This window comes from the organism of the source record quoted next, unplaced genomic scaffold (assembly GCF_019419815.1).
Source record: "Pyrus x bretschneideri cultivar Hongxiangsu unplaced genomic scaffold, Pyrus_bretschneideri_v1 Contig14, whole genome shotgun sequence".
In the NCBI taxonomy this organism is placed as follows: Eukaryota; Viridiplantae; Streptophyta; class Magnoliopsida; order Rosales; family Rosaceae; genus Pyrus; species Pyrus x bretschneideri.
The window spans coordinates 1,541,691-1,564,359 of NW_025999435.1; the positions used below are offsets into that span (position 1 = coordinate 1,541,691).

A 22,669-nucleotide genomic window follows, 5' to 3' on the forward strand; every position below is an offset into this window, starting at 1 on the left:
ATCTATACTCCTGTATATATTTTTTTTAATTATAAAAAGTTTGAAATGCACAATGAAATTTTTGGAGTGCAGGAGTTATTTGTTTTTACATCCCAAAAAAATAGGAAAGAGAAAATGATTTGGGTGGGTTAGCCACCAAAGAGGTTTGAAGCTATGCCGTAATGTAAGAACTCAACAATTTCCCACAACTGTGGCAAATGGCCACTTGCAGTTGGGAGGGTATTGATAAGGTGACATAGCTCATAGCTGTGAGGTTTAAAAAAAAAAACAGTAAAAACTTGTTTGTACAAAATTATTTTAATGCCCACATTGTTTTATTTTCTAATATCTTCTTTCAGTTTTGTTTTAAAGGGTATACTAGTAATTTTATTAGTTTTTGGTCGACAAACAGTGTTTTATTAAAATGTAGTTTAGACTATGACATTGGATCCAAACAACATTTAAATTTTATCGTGATAATTAAATAGGCAAATGAATTCAAATTAAATTGAATTGTGCAAGGATGATTTATGAATCGAGACTTACAAAATAGACAATTCAGATCATTGAATTCAATGTAGAGGTGGGTAACACAACTAATTAACAATTTTTTTTTAAATGGGGTCCCTTCCTTAAAAAGCTTGTATAAAGTATATCTAAGAGCATATTTAAATGAGATGTTGAAAAGTCCACATAATCAATAACGGTTAAAAAAGACAGCACTATGGTTTCCAACCGAAATGTCAATTCCTATGTGGTATGACATAAAATGGCAACAGAAGGAGTTGCTGTCAAATTTGGTAGCAGTTTCAAATCTATTTTTAGTGGATAATAAATGCTTTTTATAATTTTTGTTATTATCTTTTGTTTTAAGAATACTAATTACAAGCAAGTGGCCTTCTAACACTCAAGCAGTTTCAAATCCATTTTTAGTCGTCTCATCACTCAAGCAGTCCAGAATCATTGTGAGATTCCTTGGAATCTCACCTCTCTTGTTGAAGATATCCGTTGGCTGACCTCGAATTTCTCTGATGTTGGATAGAATCACATTTTCATACAGGAAAATTCTGTGGCGGATGCTTTCGCTCGACAAGGGTTTCTAGTTCAGTATAATCATTATTGGGAATTATGTATCCCTTTGTTTGCTAAAACATCTTTTCATTCGGGCTTTACTGGTGCTGGTTGTACTCGCAGTTTCTCTCTTTAATAATTTTTTCTTCAATAGAAAAAAAAAGAGTTGGATGATGAATGTAACTAATTAAAATGTGAGAATGTGATGGTGCAATATCAAAGGAAATAGTTTCAACATAATCAAAGATGATATGGGGAGACGGAGATGTGAGACTCATTCGTTGGATGGACGTGTCTAGTTGCCAAAGGCTATGCGAAAATTTGGCTGTCGCCGTCTCCATGATATGAATCTTACAGGCGGGGAAGTGCTATCAAGTGTTCTACTTCCAGGCAGCGAAGTTCCAAATTGGTTCAGTTGCCGTAAGGACGTATAAATACATAGACTGCCACCAATGAAGTACGTATAAATGACCATGGTGATTGTTCGTTCAGATCAAACGAGACAGATTGATGCAGCTCCTGTGTGGCTAAAATATATGCCATTACCGGCTCACATAAAATCGAAGGTGGATGAGGGGGGTAATCAATCAAAGCCGTACCAGAAACAAGAAAAACATGGAAATCTATTCAACTTCATTTACTCATTTACTCTTTCTTTCTTTTACTCATTTGCTACTCAACTTCATTCTTCATCTAACTCTCTGTCTCTCCCTCGGTCTCCACTCAGTTAGATATTTCAAACAAACAATACTTGCTGCTTTAGATATTATTCATTCACATGCACCAAATGGTAGTCAGTCATTCAAAACACGAAAATCCATTAGCACACTCGAAAACAAACCCTATGTAGGTAATATTCACATGCACCGAATGCATATCCACCTTTCGTACCACTTTGTTGATGTTAATTGATGTTAATTGTTGTGCTTGCTATTATTCTTAATTCACAACCACAACAAGCTTCAAGCCAATCAAAAGATTCTAGTTGAATCAGTGTAATAATGTATGTTGTACGCATGCATGCCTGATTATAATTGAAGTCATGCTTGATTGAATGTTAATATTGTATGCATGCTTGAACAATGCAGTAACTTGCAGTTTTAATAGTGTATGCATGATTGAATTTTAATAGTGTATTATTTTTTCAAACAATGAAACCCAACCAAACCAAAACCGTTTAAAAGCAAACCAAACCGAACCAAAAGGTTTGGTTTCATTTCGGTTTTAACCTCAAAACTGCACCGAACCAAAACCGCAAAAACTCCACACCAAACCGAACCTCGCCCACCCCTAATGAAAAGTAAATAATGCAATTAATAATTTTTTTTTGTCATACAATTAATAATTGTTTAAATTTGACATATCTGTCACATCCCAACCCTCCCTCGCAGTGATATTGTCCGCTTTGGCATTCCCCCTCTGGACTAGGTCACAGCAGAGGGCTACCGCACGGTTTTGTCCTTGCAAGCCGCAGCTCCAAAAGGCCTCACTGAAAGGTACATGCTGGCAATGGATATATAAGGCCCAAAGACCACGCCCTCACGGGCGATGTGGGATACAACATATCGATTGATGAGTCACATAAGCTTGAATTTTAAATTTTAAAATTTTTGTTTAAAATTTGGCATCTTATTTAGGGATGGTCTAAATTACATATTAATAGAACGAGTCTTTTTGGTTGCGGTCCCTAATCAGTCTAATTGTTAGACTAAAACCTTGTTTGTTTAAATATTTTGATTGAGGTTTAAGAAATTTAACTCATGCATTTATGCATTTAATGTCCCACAAATTATGAAATTTAAAAAACTTCAAATAATATTTTTAAAATATAATAAATACTTAAAAATCAATAATAGAGTAATGTTGTTCTTTACAAAATTATAGCAAAAAAATAATGTACCCACTTTTAAAAAATAACTAATGATATATTTTAAAACATAAAATAAATGCATATAATTAGCATGGTTATATTTAGCAAAATTAAAAATGGGTACAAATAAATTAGAAAATATGGGTACAAATACAAATAAAATTTTAAAAAATATGGGCACAAAAAGGAATTAATGTATTGGTACAAATTAAAACTAAAAAGAAAATTGGTACAAATTAAAATGGGTACAAAATAAAAATGAAAATATATGATAAAAAATTTAGCCATAAATATAAATATACCATACGAAACATTTCTAACAATAAATGAACATATTTAGAAATAAAAAATATTTTATTATTGAAATAATTAATGACGTTTATTAAAACCTAAGGAACTTCATCAAAAATTGAAAAAGAATAAGGTTTTAATTAATGAAGTAGCAAAAAAAGGGATGATAACCTAATTTCTCTTAATAGAACCCTCTTTGTCAACCAAAAAAGAGCGAAAAGATAATTTAGTTTTCTATCACAACAAAAAAGTTAAGGGCAGTAATGTATTTTCACAAAACAAAATTTTGCTGTTTTTTGTTTAAGCCTCACCTATAAATGATTTTAACATCACTAATTTAAAAAAAAAAAAAAAAATTTTAAAATAAACCTATCTCCTTCTCTCCCAACTCTCACGTTCTCTCTCACTCTCTTCTTCTCTTCTTCAATTTTAAAAATAAAAATAAAGAATTTCACACACACTTTGTGTGTGGGCATATCTTTGTATATAAAGCCAGCAAACCCAATTTGAGGTCACAACTTCACCAAAAATGTTTGGACAAAAATGCCCCAAAAAACAACAAAATTTAAAAGTAGTCCAAAATAGTGCAGGGGTAATTTGGTAATTTTGTCATAAAAATTTAATATAAATATAAGTGGGAAGAGAGAAAAGAATAAAAAAAATGAAATGATGAGTAAAAGTTGTTGGTTCCCACGTGAAGGGAAAAGGAAAATATAATAAAAAATAAGGAAAATCATGAAGGTTATGTTCAAAACATTTTAAGAGGCGCGTAGCGCGCCGTGATTTAAAAAAATGTCTTTTGCACGCAGATGTTTATTAAATATTATTTTCTCTATTTTTAAACACTAAAGAGGCACGTAGTGCCAATTATAAAAAAAGCATTTCACACGCGCATAATAATATGATTCAATTAGTTGTCAAATGAATTTTTTTAACAAACGATATTATCTACACTAAGGGGAAGGGGGTGGGCTTAGCCTCACAAGGGGTTAGTAATAATGTAATTCAATTAGTTGTTTATTAAATATTATTTTCTCTAATCTTAATGTAAATTCAATAGAATGTAGATGGAAATTGAAAGACCACTTTTATTATGTTGATTCAGCTGGTTTAATTGATTTATGAAGGGTTTCTTCTAGCACGCTCTATGACATACCCTGATCCGGAATGTCCACTTGGACACCCGAATCGCGATGTGTTGGCCGACACCTAGAAGGTGATGAAGCTGTAAAGTGTAGTGATGTGAAAAATGTGAATAAATTAAAACCTAAAAGTGACTAATTTAAAGTGTGCATGTGAGCGGGATTGAACCTATATCACACAAGTGATGTCAGATCATAGATAAATTGCAGTAAAAGAAGAGTAATGACATTTATACCAAAAGGAGAAGTCTCCTACGTACAACTTTTGCCAACAATCCTCGTTGTTACAAAATCTCTGCCACTAAAATCCTGGAGGTTCAAAAAATAAGAGTGAGTGGGTCCGAAAAATAAGGGTGAGTGGGGCAAGAATAGAAAGAGAATTGAGGAATTTCAAGGATGTTGATTTCCTTTGACTGTGCCTTTATTTATAAAAAATCATGAGGAGAGAGAAACTTACTCCCCAAGTAATACAAATTATAATAAGAAATGATAACTATCATAAGGACTATATGCCGACACACAAAGTGTGTGAGATTTTTTTTTATTTTTAAAATTGAAGGATAGAGGAAGAGAGAGAGAACATGGGAGTGGGGAGAAAGAAGTTTAATATTTAATTTTTTTTTAATTAGAGATGTTTAAATTACATGTAGGCGAATTTGAACCACATTATTGCTAGCCTATTGTGAGACTTAGCTCACTCCTCCATCCCTTTAGGATGTATAATATTGTTTGTGCAAAAAAAAGTAAACGAAGATTCAGTCAAACTGTGTTGAAATTTTTAGGCAAAACAACCACTATGTCGGTAGTTACTTGATCACTTTTTTACTATATTTTTAATAATTAAATATTAACTCAGATTTTTATTTTTATTTTTATAAAACTAATACTAATATCTAAAAATAATAAATTAAAAAGGCTAATTAGAACATGTGTGTATGTGTACTAAGACCAACTCCAACAATGGCTTATAACCTAAAATTCCCCCTTCCCCCACTCCCCCCCCCGGCCCCCAAACCGACTCCACCCTATGTGCTAAACAAAACCTAAAACTCAAAAGAAGGCCAAATACCAGCCCGTTTTAGGCTAGAAGTCATTATGGGCCCTACCTGTTGTGAGTGAAACACGGGTTGTGAAGCCCAGACGCTTGAGCCAGTCGCCCAACGTGCAGCAACGCGTCAGCCTAATTCCCACGGGGACCTAACCCACGTGGGCGTGTCCCCTGCTGTCAGATGGCGTCAGTAGCCTAACGGCTACTTTTTTCGATCGAACGACCATATTTAAATGGGTCGTTGGTCAATCCAACGGTCAAGGTTCAATTTTTTTTTTTTTAGTTTTATATTTATATATTTATTCAATCCAACGGCTTAGATTGAATATAATCAAATCTAACGGTCCAAATTTAAATCCAATGGCTAAAATATTTTTAAAAAATTATTTAACTTGAAATTCAACCAAAAACTCTATAAATACCTATGTATTTGTTCAAACATCCACACAAAACTCACTTTCCTCGTACAATTCTTCCAATTTTTCTTTCTACGATTTCTTCTCATTTCCAAATTTTCAAGATGGCAAAAGAGCATGTTAGAGGTCGTACTTAGACCTTTGACGAAGATATTGCTTTATGTTTGGCATGAATTTCTGTTAGCGAAGATGGTGCCGTCGGCACCAATCAAAATAGAAAGGTTTTGTGGGGTAAAATCGTTGATAAGTTCCATGAAAACTCCAACGCCGGTCGAAGGGAAGTTGGTGGTGTTTATGATCGGTAGAAGATTATCAACAAACCGTGCACTTTGTGGAAGGGAAGCTGGGAGAGAGTCATGGCTGACATGCCTAGTGGAAGGGGCGCCTCAGAAATTGTGAGTTTCTTTATTGATATTTTAGTTGTCATGTACATAATAGTATTTTGCAACTAAATGTTTTTATGTATTTGTTGCATAGGGTGACAAAGCAATGACAATTTAAAAGACAAGAACTACACCAAAAAATCAAGCTTTTAAGTTACATCATGCTTGGAACATCCTCAAGGATTGTCCGAGGTGGGGAACTGATGCGAATCAACAATGTGGAAGATTATTTCATAATGCAGCCCCACCCCCAAATGATGTCAATGAAGGTGTGAATTTTGCTGACAATGAAGGTGTCGACCAAATGAGCCCAACTTCTTCTTTTCCAAGGCCCCCGAGTAAAGATAAGCAAAAAGAAGCAAGGAGAAAAGGGAAGTCCCAAGATCCGATACGTGCACAATTTGCTAGCGAAATGGCAAGAATGAACGAAAACCAATGCCGTCAGCAAGAAGAATCGGCCCAAACAAAATAGTGAAATGGTAATTTAAATGTTTACTATTCTTGTAATGCCCTCACTTTAATAAAGAAGAACAATGAACAACTACCCAAACAAAATAGGAAAATGGTAATTTAAATGTTTAAATGAATCTTCAAACCCACGTTGTAGGTGGTTAATTATTCTTCTTTTGTTTTTGATTTTTTTTTTAAATATGTAGTTAGATCTAAAACAGAAAATTTTAAATTAAAAAAAAAAATCAATTGCCACATCCGTACCTATGTATCAGAAGGCTAGTTTTTATTAAATTCTCATCCACCCCTATTAATAAACATAAATAATAATAAAAAAACTAATTAGTAGGGGCACTAGTTTTTCCTTCTTTACAGGGCAATATGTTAAGGACATTTTTATCCTTCTCAAATAATATTAATAGGGGCTAACAAATTGTCCGCCTCTCATCAAGGACAATGTTTAGGTACTCACTGGGGAGTACCCAATTTACTGACTTCGTGGTGTGGCCTAATGAGAATAGCCCACTTCTCTTATTTAAAACTCCCCCCCAAACATTTGTTATCTCGTTTACCAGAAAAAAAAAAAAAGAAATAAAAAAAGAAAAAGAAAACCATTTGTTATCTCAGTAACCTAACACCAATCTTCTTCCTTACCCTCAAACCTTTGTCTTCTTCATGCACCCCAACACCCCGTCGAAAAGGACTAGAGTGGGATTGTTGTTGAAGAGGACTAGGTGGGGTCGTCGTCGAAGAGAGGGTTGACAGTGACCTCGTCGGCAAACAAATAGGTTCGGGTAGTTGAGGTCGTCGGATGAGAGATGAGTGGAGTCAGGTTTAAAAGGGAAAAAAGGTATTGGGGCGAGCTCCGGATGAATAGGGATTTAGGGTGGGCTCGCGTAAGAAGAGAGGGATTGGGGTGGGCTTAATGGAGAAGTGAGGAATTTAGGGTTGGTTTCACCGGAGAAGAGATTGGATGTTCTCACTGGGGAAGAGAATGGGAGGGTTGTTTGCACATAGGCAAGAAGGGAGGAAGATGACACGCCCTAACCCAGATATCCAAATAACAAGTGGATGTCACGTGCGGACCGACACTCAAGGGTGACAAAAACCTTAAGTGTATAAACAAACACGAATAATATGGAGCAATAAATGCTAAGTGACAACAATAATGATGTAAAATCCACATGAACGAAATAGAAAGATCAAGAATTACAAATTCAAAGTAAAAGATGCAATACGTCCAAAGCATACCAATAAACAGAATGCTAAAGAAAGGTGAGCATCATATTACAATAGTTAAGAAGGGTCATATGTAAATAGAAGTGAGCAGATCACTGGTAGGGAAAAGCCTCGAAACTCGAGTCTTACTCTTCGTCGCTATGTCCTGAGGGGCACAAAACAGAAAATGTGAGTGGACCATAATTTGTAATAATACTAATAGTACGAAACCAGTTTATTTTAGAACATACTAACCCCCTATTTTGAAAACATGTATATAATACTACGTATAGGTTTTATAAAAACAGTCTAGCATGCCGTGTAAAACATTTGTAAAACATCTATAAATTGTATCCGTGAAGTACTCAACTAGGGGTATCATAGTTGCTCGAAGGCAGTACATGTTCATCGCCCGAAGGTCAAGCTGTATAAAATAGCATTCATCCACACCAACACTAGTCATGGCTAGTGAAGCTGTCCGACACTGCTTTCGACAATGAAGCTAGGGTATATAATATATCATATCTCACTCTTCCATCATCTTTGTCCTATGGTCATAGACATCTATACCTGTGGTGTGCGGATGTGTCGTATGATAACCCACTAGGTAAGTACCAAAAATATATCTCAAAATTTTGTATCAAACATCGAAGTTCAAAAGCTCAAATCTCGTCTCATAAATCCATGATAAACATATAAGTGAATCCTTAGAATTTCATAATCTTTCTTTTCTTTTTTTTTCTGAATCTTGATTTTCTTATTTTTCTGGGTTTTTGGATTTTGATTTTCTGGGTTGGAAATGTTTTGATGGGTTTTTCTGATTTTATCTTAATTTTCTTGTACTCTCCCTCTCTATGAATCCTTGTTTTGTTTGCTTCTGGGGTTTAAGGGTTTTCTATTTTTATTTGGTGTTTTTGATTATTTCTGTGAATTTATGAATCTTTGTTTTGTTTGCTTCTGGGGTTTAAGGGTTTGCTAATTTTTTGTTTTTTTGGTGTTTTTGCTTATTTTTGAGAATTTGATAATCTGGGTTGTTGTTTGTTTTTTCCATTCTTTTTGCGTTTTCTGAATGTTGGTGTTTTTGGTTGTTGATATTGCAGGGCATGAGAGCCATGGAGGAGTCCATGTTTGCAGCAAATGTGGGTGGCCCTTTCCTAACCCACACCCAAGTGCCAGGCACAGGCGTGCTCATAAGAGGATTTGTGGAACCATTGATGGCTACAAGTTGGTTGGCTTACAGGAGAACACCCAGTCAGATGATGAGCACTCCGATGACGACCGCAAAACCCCAAGTGAGCTAATCAAGTTTTCCGCTCTATATAATCTACCCTGTTTGGTGGCTGTAAAAATATTTGGAAAGATTCTAAAATTTTGGAATTTGGGATTTGTTTATGCGTTGAGGCAGGTATTTAGGACTATGCTATCAAGCTGATAGAGAGATCACCTGGATAAATAAGTAAAATATTGTTAGAAACCGGCATCTAAGTATGTAAAACAAATGATAAACTATGATTTGATTGCATCTCAAAACAGTAAGAGGGGTTTTGATTTTCTTCAGTTTTTGTTGATAAGCCGATGGGAAATTAGATATATTATTCTTTAATTCCTTTGATAGATCTTAAATCATGGTATTTCTGGTACCAAATTTTCTGTGTAAGGTTCGAAAGTCTTGGAAAGAAGTAACAACGAAAAGGGCAGTGGTCTCGTTGGGGGAGAATCTGTCAGATCAGAAGATGCGGTGTTCTCAGATGCAGTTGCAGAATTTTTGGATAGTGGATCTGGTGCAGGAACCGGAGAAGGGTTAGAAGATGTTTTGAAATCAGCAACTAGTGTGGAAAGGGTTGCCAAGAATGATTTGAATGCCATCCAATCCCCTAATGATGGGGAAATCAATGGTAACGTTTCAATAAACCAGTCCAATTAATCATATTAACTGTTTTGGTGACATTTGATTAATTATTTATATGTAACTGTTTGATTAGTTAATGTATCTGTTTATGGTCTGAAAACTTGATTTTTTGCGGCTTAATCATTATTTTCTTTATTAAGAGGGCACTCGAAAACAAATTAAATGAATTAGAATAAATAGAACAATTATCTGTTTAATCCATTGCATTGAAGTATGACATGATAATTTCCTAATCAGGAAAATAAATCGTTGTAAAGGGGAGGGATGGGTTCTGTAGGGTATTTGAGTGTGCACACCTGCAGTGCGTACAATTGCTTTGCTTTGTCACTTGGTTGTATTTTGTATCCTTCATCAATGTAGGATATAGGTTGTTCAACAGTGATGACACGTCTAGGTTGGAATATGAGTGGATAATTCTTGTGAATTCTGTTGAATAGTATGAGTAGATTATGGGTCGTATTGTATGCTCATGCCACGGAGACATGCCTGCTCCGCTTGTTTTAGGTTGGGTTTCTTTCTTTCTTAGTTAAGTCACTTTGACGTTCCACACACCCATACCGCCACCCCTGACCCTCGCAAAGCGGGGAGCCTTGTTGGCTTGGGGTTGCCCTTTTTATTTGATTGGTGACAACTAATTTGATTATATAAGTTAACATGTTTGTCCTTTTTGAGAAGATGTATGGATAATATGGAAATGTTTTCTGATACGAAGAAAAGAAGAATATGGAAATGTTGGTCCAATTTTTAAGTATGGAAAACACAAACCAAAATGAAATTTTAGTGTGATACTGAGTTTATGTTCTGGATTAAATTCTTTTAAGCTGCAGTAACCTGTAGATTGAGTATAAGGTGTGTCATGTTAGATTTTAATCTACTTACAACTAAAACTTCTGCCAAACTTCGAGAGTACTCAAACAGCGTATAAAGTGAAACCGATTTGCGCTTGAGAACTAAAATCTATCTGTGTTTCATTGAATTTGTTTTTTTCCTTGAGTTCTGATATTACATTTCTGTACACTTGGTTGGATGGGAGTTCTTCACATAAAAATTTCAAAATCGTGTTGTGCTATATTTGTTATCATGGGTAAACGAGTTTTCATGCCTTTGAAGTTCACAAGTCCTTTTAAAATTCATGATAAAGAGATGATATTCTTCAGTGCAACATTAATTGTACCCAATATCGACTTCTTTTGTAATGTAGTGATGGTGAATGTTCTTCTGTGTTCTTGCATTGGTCTGCATTATTTTTAATATGTTCGCGTACATTTCTTTATGTGAATATATTTTGTCGTTACATTTCTCCACCTTTGTCGTCAAATTACATTAGTTGCACTAACAGAATGATTTTGTTGAATAAGAAGAGTATCCAAGATAACTCTAATGATCCCAAGAAGAAGAAAATAGAACACACTCTTACAGAAAGCTCACAAAACAAACTAATTAGCAAAGCTTTTCTTATTTAGCTCTAGGCTTTGTATTTCCTTGGATGATTTACAATGCTTGAGGACTTGGGTATTTATAGCAAACCAAATGAATAAACTAAGATTATTTATTACCACACAAAACACATTAATTGCACCTAATTTATTTTATTCAACCATGCCTAACATTGCCTAATTTTCCATACCTAACTTTGACATTGATTTTCAACACTCCCCCTCAATGTCAGCTCTCATTCTTTGCACTGTGCTGAGCAGACAGCGAAAAATTTCGAGCTTGCCTGTACTTAAACTTTTTGTGAACAAGTCCGCAACTTGATCATTCGTCTTGACTTGTCTCATCTCAATCTCTTCTTGTAGAACCTTTTCTCTGATAAAGTGGTAGTGCACTTCCACATGTTTAGTTCTTGCATGAAAGACTGGATTTTCCGCCAAGCGAATGGCCGATTGGTTATCACAGTACAATGGTACTGGATAATCTACTGGTTGATGTAGATCACTCATCAACTGTACCAGCCATGCATTCTCTTGAGCTGCCATTGCTGCTGCTCTATACTCTGCTTCAGTGGTTGACAATGATACCGTTGGCTGTCTCTTGCTACACCAAGAGATGGTTCCAGAACCAAGCTTAAACACATACCCAGTTGTTGATCTCCTGGTGTCATGATCTCCCGCATAGTCAGCATCACAGTGACCAACTAACTTGCAGTCTTCAGCTTTCTTGTACAAAAGACCATAGTCAATTGTACTCTTCACATATCTCAGTATTCGTCGAACTGCTTCCAAGTGAGGCTTCTTTGGATTTTGCATGTATCGACTCATCACACCAACTGCATGAGAAATGTCAGGTCGAGTCAAGGTTAAGTAGATCAGACTACCTACCAACTGTCGATACATCGTCGCATCTTCCAAATCTTTTCCTTCATGTGCACTCATTTTGACATTTGGCTCCATCGGCGTAGAGATCAGCTTGCATTCGAGCATTCCGAACCTCTTCAATAAATCTTTGGAATACTTCTGTTGACAGAGAAATATTCCTTCTTGTGTGCGATCAACCTCTAGACCAAGGAAGTGCTTGAGTTGACCAAGTTCCTTCATTTGGAAACGGACTGATAAATTCTCCTTCGTCCGAAGAATTTCTGCCTCATCATCACCGGTTATGATCAAGTCATCCACATACACTAGCACGATAGCTAGCTTTCCTTCATTGGCTTTGACAAACAAGCTGGAATCTGCAGGTGTTACTGAATAACCACTTTGTGTTAGAAATTCAGCAATCTTACCATACCACGCCCTGGGTGCTTGTTTCAATCCGTAGAGTGTTTTCCGCAGTTTACACACATATTCAGGATGATCTTGGTTCTGAAATCCCATTGGTTGGATCATGTAGATCTCCCGATCCAGCTCTCCATGAAGAAAAGCATTCTTCACATCCATCTGCCACAGATTCCAGTCTTTGTTAGTTGCAAGTGCAAGTAGGACTCGTACGGTTGTAAGCTTTGCTACTGGACTAAACGTTTCATCATAGTCTAGTCCGTACTGTTGAGAGAAACCACGAGCTACCAATCGTGCCTTGTACCTCTCGATTGACCCATCTGGACGACGCTTTATCTTGTAAACCCACTTGCAGGATATGGGTTTCACATCTCTTGACTTTGGCACGAGATCCCAAGTCTGATTTTGCTGAAGTGCATCAAGCTCTTCTTTCATAGCTGTCATCCACTCAGAACTCTGCGATGCTTCTTCGAACGTCTCAGGTTCTGTTGCTTCTTCAATTATGGCTGCATTGGCATATTTGGGATTTGGTCTCCGTGCTCTTGTTGACCTTCGGAGTTGAGATTGTGGAGTTGATTCTTCCGGTACACTAGGCCCACCTTCCTCGTCTGGTTGTTGATACATGCCAGTTTGCCAAGTACTCTTAGGTACTTCTTGGTCGACATCGTCTCCAGTAAGCAAATCTTCAGGCTCATCTGGACTTGATTGGATTTGGACAGCTTGGTCTCCCAGTTTCCCTTGCAACGTATCTTCAAACTCTTTTGGGTCAGGTGACGCCTCATTTTCTGAGCACCAACAAGATGATGCTTCTGCGTCCCATTCTTCCTCCGTAGTGAATAATGCTTCAGCATCCCAGCCATCTTCACTATAACTGGAAGTAGCAGTATTACTTTCAACAGGCTCTTTCTTGGTCCAACAATCTTTCGCCATGTGGCCATTCTTTCCACAATTGTAACACTTGCCCTCAAATTTTTTATTATTCTGGGACTGACCACGGTTGCCGTGATACTTCGGAGCTCCCCCTGGCCGAGAACTCCCTCCTCCTTGATGACCTTTTTCCTTGTCACCATTTCTTTTGGATCCACCACCAGCACGCTGCTTAAAGCTGCCTTTGCTTTTGTTGGTGTAGAGCGCTTCCTCTTCACTCTTCAGTGAGACTCCTCCCATTTGCTTGGCCATAGCTTCTTGACTTGCAAGCAAATTTTCAAACTCAACAAGCGATGGTTGTGTCGGCCATCCTTGTATAGCGGCAATGAACCCTCGATATTCGGGTCTCAAACCATGGATAATTATTCTCTTCATCCTGGTTTCCCCAATAGGAGCTGTTGGATCTAATTCTGAAATTTCGCGGCATATCGACTTCACCTTGTGAAAGTACTGGGCAATCGTCATGTCGCGTTGTACCATCGATAGCAGCTCATTTTCGAGAAGTTGCAATTTTGTATCGTTCCTCTTCGAAAAGAGTGTAACAAAAGTGTCCCATGCTTCCTTTGGCGTTCTAGCATCTCGAATGTGCTCCAACATTTCTTCTTCTATTGTGGTCTTTAAAGCAAACATTGATTTGCCTACTTTAATTTTCCACTTCCGCAAGACACCGTTAGCATCTTCCGCTGCCGGTTGTGTAGCTTCACTACCACCGACAACCTCCCACAAGTCTTGACCTTGAAGGTAAGACTCTATACACGTTGCCCACGTGTTATAGTTTTGGTTGTTGAGCTTCTTGATTCCTCCAACAACTTGAAGATCACCCATCGTATCGGCAAGACTTTGACTACACCGAACAAGCTTGAGTGACTACCGTGCAGAGTAATACACTACTCTCGACACAAAGAAGCTCCCTCTCAAGGTTTGTGATAACCCCAGCAATAATCTCAAGAAATTTTTTCTGATGTGGAAGATCAGTCAAAACTGCAACCACAGAGCATACTCGGAATTTCAAGAGACTTTACAACCAATGCTCTACCAAGAACGATCCCTGACCGACTTGGCTCTGATACCAATTGTTGAATAAGAAGAGTATCCAAGATAACTCTAATGATCCCAAGAAGAAGAAAATAGAACACACTCTTAAAGAAAGCTCACAAAACAAACTAATTAGCAAAGCTTTTCTTATTTAGCTCTAGGCTTTGTATTTCCTTGGATGATTTACAATGCTTGAGGACTTGGGTATTTATAGCAAACCAAATGAATAAACTAAGATTATTTATTACCACACAAAACACATTAATTGCACCTAATTTATTTTATTCAACCATGCCTACATTGCCTAATTTTCCATACCTAACTTTAACATTGTCGTTACATTTCTCCACCTTTGTCGTCAAATTACATTAGTTGCACTAACAGAATGATTTATCTCTCAATAACCTGATGCAAGTTTCATAAATCCAGAGAATACAACTAATCAGCTGGGCTATGCACCGGAGTCCCAGGGATCTATGTCAATCACTAGCATTGATTCAATGAAGAGTTCAGAGTCAGCTGTGCAGGATGATAGGAATGGTTCTGAAGATGACGTACACCCTATTACAGATGTATCAGAAGATAGCAAGAAGACCCATGCTACTGACAGTGTGATTGAGAGCTCTTTAACATCCATTTCACAGGAGGTGCAGGTGAAGGAAATGGAAGCAAGTGATCAAGATAGAAACTTACCATACGGTTTGGTCGCACCCAATGAAGTTTCCAGTGAAACAGCTGAGGGTGCCTCTAAGTTAGAAAGATCAGTTGAAGTGACTTCAGACTCTCTGCGAGATATTGAAGTTGTTCCATCAGAGAAAGAGCGTATTCATGTGTTTGATTTGGATATTCCCCAAGTTGGTCTTTCCCCTGATGTTGAATCTGTTGAACATGCACAAGCTTCTGTTAATACCGCAGAAAATAAGGTGGATACCACAGACGAGATGCACTGTTTCAGTTCTGGTGGATTAACTGAGAGTAGCAACTCGAAGGGTGAAGGGAGTGCAAACGTACATGTGCTTTCTGTGCCTGATGACCTACCAGTGGTAGACAATGCTGCGGCAATGCTTGAAGGTTTCAAAACCTACAAAGAAGAGAAACTAGACCAGCCCACTTTTCTGGACTCTTGGGAACAATTTAATGACGAGGAAAACGGTGTTAAAAATCCTGTTTCAAATGACAATTCTCAAATCTTCCAGTCAAGTAATTTAAGTGGAGGCACTGTGGCCTCTTCAGAAATGCATGATTTAGAAGCTAGCCATGAACTGGATGGAGGCAGCAGCAAGCCAATGGTTAAAGAAGTGCCTTCTGAAGAAGCCAGTGTGTCTCAGAATGAGATCAAGACTACTGAAAACCAAGGTTCAGATGAAAAATCAACCCCTGCTGACATTGTGATGCCTCAGGTAGCTAAAAACTTGGTTGGCTTTCCTGAAGGACAGGTGACTTATGATAATTACAAGTCGTTACAGGTGAACTTTCCAGAAAGTGATACAAATGTTGCATCTGATGCAAAATCCTTGAGCAGTACTGGTATAAATCAAACAACACACTCTGTTGGTCTGGATGATAATGAGAAAGATGAAAAATGTGATTTGAGTGCGGATCATAGCAGCAAAGGACCCGTAGAAGGAAATTTTATTGACGATGGTGATCATGAGACTGAAAAGTATGCTATAACTGGGGATGAGTACATTGAAGTATCTATGGAGAAGATTGTTGCTGAGAACCCCATTACTAGTTTGGAAAATACCAGTTGTCTCTCCGAACTTCAAGTTAATCCAACAGATATACATAATGGCGATGACTCTGGTGATCACGATAAGGGTGAAACTGAAAAGAGCCCTATATCTGGAAATAAAAGTAGGGGAGGATCTATTGAGGAGAATCTTTTGGCGAAGCCAAAACTGAACGTGGACAGCAGTTCAAATTCTAGCAGAGCTGACCTCAATGTAGTTTCAGATACAAAGAAAAGTGTGATGGAAAGTGAGATTGATTGTAATGACAAGGTCCAGCTAGAAGTTGGGGGCAGCACTGCTGCTGGGTCAGAACATGGTCCCAATGTTGAATCGTCACAGAAGAGTTTAATGGACTGTGGAACGAAAGAAGTGGGTCTGTCCTCTTTAGATACTGAATCTTCTGTTCCAAATCTGTCCTCTTTAGCTACTGAATCTTCTGTTCCAAGTTTCACCGTTGCTGAAGATAACTGCTCCGGAGAGCTCCTTGGGGTTTCTTCTGGGTTGACTTCTCAATCTTTGCAGGAAGAGAGTGATAAACTTGTTGAGCAACAGACAAATTCGTCTGCACTTGATGTTGTTGACTCGAATAGCCAAACTGACAGCCTCGAAGGCAACTGGGGATCTGTTTCAGGTATAAGTATTAATGAGTTACTTATAAAAGTTATATTTTTGTAGGTGTAGCATATATGTCCATCCTAGAGGGTCTCCTTAATATCACTTTCTCGTTGGATCAGTTTATATATCGTTTAATAATGTTTTTTTGTGATAGATTTACAATTGTTTAGAATAGTTGTATACCATATTTATATTTTTTGTTTCTAGGCTGTCTTTTACTGTCTTTTCTCTATGCATAAATACCTTTTTCAATGCTTTTGCTCAAAAGGAAGTGTTAAAATTTCCTAACTTCGGTCTATTTGCTGTTGATGCATGGTACAGTTTATTCTATCCAGTCAGAGGCACAAGCTGTTCTTGATGCTGAAGCTGTACCACTTACAGATCCCCAAGCTTCATTGGAAAAGAAGGCGAAACTTGCATCTGAGAGGCAATACTCTGACAAATCTGATACGTTTGAGGCACCGTCTTTCATGACATTGGTTGAACCTGGAGGCGTTGATAATCAAAAGGCTACTGGTGCTGAAATCAAGACAGCACAGAACCTGGAACAGCCAAAACCTGCACCTTTGCAGGCTGGGTGGTTTCCTTCTATTACTCATGTTGTGAACGAATCACCAGGGAGAAGGAAGAATGAAGAGATCATCGCCAAGGTTACAAACTGGAGCACTGCGAAGCAACACACTCCTTTGAAAAACCTTTTGGGTGAGGCCTACCTAGAGAACAAAGCCAAGTCACCGAACCAAAAAGAAAGTCAAGCCCCTACGCTTCAGAAAGATGATAAAGCAGTGACGGGGAAGGACAATGGTCGTCTAACAACGACAGTGAACTCAATTCTGGCTCCCGAATCACCAACAGGTCAGGCATCTAGGAAAGACAATGCAAAAGAATGGAACTCTCCGGCAAGGTACCCTCCAGAGATCAAGATTGAAAAGCAGAAAGCCAAGGGGAGACCGTACTGGGCACAATTTTTATGCTGCTCATCTGCGCATCAGCATCCGTAGCGTCTCAGTTCAGAAATTTGGAAGTGAAGTTTTCAATTATTGATGCACATATTGTCTGTGTGTTAGCTCTAAGTGTTTACTTCTACCGACTTAGGTGCATATTGTCAGTATGGTTATTTGAGTCTGGGATTTTTAGTAGGCTTTGGTACTGTATTTTACGCGACGGTTCAAAGTTAGTCGATGTTTGATATGGGACGAAATTTCAGAGCTAAACCACACAACGGACTAGAAATATCTAGGTATTGAATTCAGCATTAGATATCTTGCACTCTTCCACTGAAAATGTCGGTAATTTCAGTAACGTCCCACTGTTGGTTGATATGGGACCAACCAAGCTGCAAGCCCCTCACGGCTATGTATTTATATCCAATGTGCAATACCAATGTATTAAACGTGTCCTTGCACATTTTCGTTGCTCATCTATATTATGTGAAGCGCTATGAGTGTTATAGGCAGTGAAGTTCCAAATTGGTTCAGTAGCTGTAAGGACGTATAAATACAGACTGCAGTCGATGAATTACGTATAAATGACCACGGTGATTGTTTGTTTAGATCAAAGGAGAGGGATCGATGCAGCTCATGTGCGGCTAAAATATATTCCATTTCCGGCTCACATAAACTCGAAGGTGGGTGAGGAAGGTGATGAATCAAAAGCGTAACAAAAACAAGAAAAACATACCAAGTGAATGGAAATGTATCACTAATATATGACCACTCTTCATTCATATAAATTTCAAACCATGTAACGTGTTGTTCTGCACATGAAGCAGTAGGACAAAGAACCTCTTAAAGTTCTTCCCGTTTCCAGACCGGGCATCAATCCTTTTTGGACCATTTCCTTACCAAGCTACAAAGCTCCATCTATTCTCGCCTTAAATTCTTTGCGAACCTCATCAGTCATCACTTCATTGCAGAGCGCACCCGAAAGTATCTTCAAAGTTATGAAATTAGGTAAGATTCCATGGCATACCATTTCATCAAACAACCTTGTGGCTTCTTTCCATTGGCTGGTACGACACAATCCTTTAATTAAAGAGTTGTAAGTCACAACATCAGGCTTTTCCCCTCTACGGAACATTTCGTTGACAAGATTCAGTGCCTCTGTTGTCTTCCCTTCCTTGCATAAAGCATCCAGTACAGAATTGTATGTAACAATATCAGGCAAGACTCCATGATCAATCATGGTTTTGAATAGCCTCACACCTTCTTCCCAGTTACCAGACTTGCATGACGCAGAAATCAAGGAATTAAAAGTGACAACATCCGGCTTTATGCCCTTCGTTGTCATAGTTTCCAACAGAGTAAGCGCTTCTTGAATTCTTTCTTCCTTGCAAAGAGTGTTCATAAGAACATTATAGGTGTATACATCGGGTGAAATTCCACTGTTAAGCATGCAAACCAAGAAGCTCTTGGCTTTTTCCAACCTCCCCGATTGGCACAATGCATAAATTAAAGTGTTGTAGATGACAACATCTGGCCTGACTCCATGATCTTCCATTCCTTCAAAAAGAGGGAGCACTTCTTCCCAGCGACTCATGTTGCATAACCCATGAATCAAAGAGTTATAACTGATAATATCCGGTACAACACTTTTGCTGATCATATCTCGAAATAGGGTCAAGGCATCATCCATTCGGCTTTCTTTACACAATCCATCGATGATTGGATTGTAGCAATCTTGGTTTGGCTTAAACCTTCCATCTTCCCACATCTTCTTAAGAATCTCGACTGCCTTAGAAATTTTCCCAACTTTGCATAATCCATTGATCATGGTAGCATAAGTGATTGCATCGCATGTGTATCCCTTCTCTTCTATTAACTTGAACAGCTCCATTGCCTCGGCCCAGGAACTGTACTTGCAAAGCCCGTGAAGTAAAGTAGTTATACAATGAGCATCGGGTTCAAGACCGTATTTAAGGGTAATTGCCAAAACAGGGAAACCCAAATCCACCCGGTTCAGACGGCACAAGCAATTCATAAAAATAGTCATTGTACTGACATCAGGTCGGAAATGAGCGTAACCCATCAACTGTTTACACATAGAAACCACAGCAGAATATTGCTTCATCTTGGATAGTGCCCCCAACAAACAATTGAAAGTCCAAATAGAGGGCAAGGGTTTGGTTTGAATCATGGAATTAAAGTAACCCAAAGCTTCATCTTTCCTAATTTTTCCAGATTTGCATCGAGTCTGAATCATACTCTCCGACACCAAATGGGTTCGTTTAATTGTATGCGTACAAGTAGGATTAGCATTAACAGCGTCGGAATGAAATCCCCTACTTGGATTCCGCAGAATGGTAAAAATGAAAGAAGGAAGATTACCTCGAGATGGAGGTCTTGTGGTTATCCTTTTCATCTTCATCTTCAGTTTCAGTTGGCTACACAAATTCAGCAAACCTCACTTCTTTAAACTAGTCCCCGAAGAAGAGTAAAATTAAGGAAGAGAATTTTTATTTGTTTTCACCCAAGTATATTATAGTATTTGGTGTACTTGTAAAGGTCACACACTTTGTGTGTTGAGAAATATATTTTTTATTTTATTTTAAATATGAAACTGTTATTAGTATTTTAAAAGTCTCAATTTATACTATTGTATATATTTTTTTTAATTATAAAAAGTTTGGAATACACAATGAGATTTTTGAAGTATAGGAGTTATTTGTTTTTACATCCCAAAAAAATAGGAAAGAGAAAATGAGTTGGGTGGGTTAGCCACCGAAGAGGTTTGAAGCTATGCCGTAATGTAAGAACTCAATAATTTCCCACAACTGTGGCAAAGGGCCACTTGCAGTTGGGAGGGTATTGATAAGGTGACATAGCTCATAGTTGTGAGGTTAAAAAAAAAAAAGTAAAAACTTGTTTGTACAAAATTATTTTAATGCCCACATTGTTTTATTTTCTAATATTTTCTTTCAGTTTTGTATTAAAGGGTATAGTAATAATTTTATTAGTTTTTGGTCGACAAACAGTGTTTTATTAAACTGTAGTTTAGACTATGACATTGGATCCAAAAAACATTTAAATTTTATCGTGATAATTAAATAGGCAAATGAATTCAGATTAAATTGAATTGTGCAATGATGATTTATGAATCGAGACTTACAAAATAGACAATTCAGATCATTGAATACAATGTAGAGGTGGGTAACACAACTAATTAACATTTAAAAAAAAAAAAATGGGGTCCCTTCCTTAAAAAGCCTGTATAAAGTATATCTAAGAGCATATTCAAATGAGATGTCAAAAAGTCTACATAATTAATAACGGTTAAAAAAGACAGCACTATGTTTTCCAACCGAAATGTCAATTCCTATGTGGCATGACATGAAATGGCAGCAGAGGGAGTTTCTGTCAAATTTGGCAGCAGTTTCAAATCTATTTTTAGTGGATAATAAATGCTTTTTATAATTTTTGTTATTATCTTTTGTTTTAAGAGTACTAATTACACGCAAGTGGCCTTCTAACACAGTGGTAGAGATGAGTGTTGCCCTTCCATCACGGTGTGGGTTCGAATCTCGTCGATTCCCTAATCTAACATCAAATCTAACAAATCTATCATTTGATAAACAAATACTAATTACACTTATGAAAAGTAGGGGTGGGCACTTGAAATCGAAAATTGAAACCAAAACACGAACCAAATCGAACCACACCGAACGGTTTGGTTTTGCGATTTCAAAACGGTTTTGGTTTAAAACCGAACCGAATAGGGGAAAAACGGTTTGGTTTCGGTTTCGGCCCTCTGAAACCGAAACTGCATAACGTTATTAAATGTAAATTCTAATTGGTTATTTCATTGAGTCCATACATTTAGTATGGACTCAACCACATCATACCATGGCCTCATAATCTTTTTCTTTTCTTTCTTCTAGTTGTAGTATGTACTCTTTCTTTCTTTTACTCATTTGCTACTCAACTTCATTCTTCATCTAACTCTCTGTCTCTCCCTCGGTCTCCACTCAGTTAGATATTTCAAACAAACAATACTTGCTGCTTTAGATATTATTCATTCACATGCACCAAATGGTAGTCAGTCATTCAAAACACGAAAATCCATTAGCACACTCGAAAACAAACCCTATGTAGGTAATATTCACATGCACCGAATGCATATCCACCTTTCGTACCACTTTGTTGATGTTAATTGATGTTAATTGTTGTGCTTGCTATTATTCTTAATTCACAACCACAACAAGCTTCAAGCCAATCAAAAGATTCTAGTTGAATCAGTGTAATAATGTATGTTGTATGTGACATCCCACATTGCCCAGGGGAGTAATCCTTAAATGTATATTCCCATCTCTACCTAGCACGAGGCCTTTTGGGAGCTCACTGGCTTTGGGTTCCGTAGGAACTCCAAAGTTAAGCGAGTAGCGCGCGAGAGCACTCCCAGGATGGGTGACCCATCGGGAAGTTCTCGTGTGAGTTCCCAGAAACAAAACCGTGAGGGAATGGTAAGCCCAAAGCGGACAATATCGTGCTACGGTAGTGGAAGCGGGCCCGGGAAGTGGTCCCACCCGGGCCGGGATGTGACATTGTATGCATGCATGCCTGATTATAATTGAAGTCATGCTTGATTGAATGTTAATATTGTATGCATGCTTGAACAATGCAGTAACTTGCAGTTTTAATAGTGTATGCATGATTGAATTTTAATAGTGTATTATTTTTTCAAACAATGAAACCAAACCAAAACCGTTTAAAAGCAAACCAAACCGAACCAAAAGGTTTGGTTTCATTTCGGTTTTAACCTCAAAACTGCACCGAACCAAAACCGCAAAAACTCCACACCAAACTGAACCTCGCCCACCCCTAATGAAAAGTAAATAATGCAATTAATAATTTTTTTTTGTCATACAATTAA

General features: G+C 37.5%; 2 protein-coding genes across 2 annotated transcripts; one reads left to right on the top strand and one right to left on the bottom strand.

Annotated features, from left to right (window-relative positions):
- The first annotated feature begins 197 nt into the window (after window positions 1–197).
- LOC125475294 (dentin sialophosphoprotein-like) lies at window positions 198–18,015 on the top strand. The gene is made up of 6 exons (XM_048580006.1): window positions 198–230; window positions 8,328–8,475; window positions 8,969–9,160; window positions 9,527–9,763; window positions 14,883–16,817; window positions 17,123–18,015. The coding sequence occupies exons 1-6, from the start codon at window positions 198–200 to the stop codon at window positions 17,800–17,802; spliced, it is 3,225 nt and encodes a 1,074-aa protein (XP_048435963.1). The 3' UTR covers window positions 17,803–18,015.
- Window positions 18,016–18,497: 482 nt separating this feature from the next.
- On the bottom strand, window positions 18,498–20,268 carry LOC125475193 (pentatricopeptide repeat-containing protein At1g62720-like). Its single transcript, XM_048579657.1, has one exon. The coding sequence runs from the start codon at window positions 20,165–20,167 to the stop codon at window positions 18,650–18,652; it is 1,518 nt and encodes a 505-aa protein (XP_048435614.1). The 5' UTR covers window positions 20,168–20,268; the 3' UTR covers window positions 18,498–18,649.
- Window positions 20,269–22,669: the final 2,401 nt, after the last annotated feature.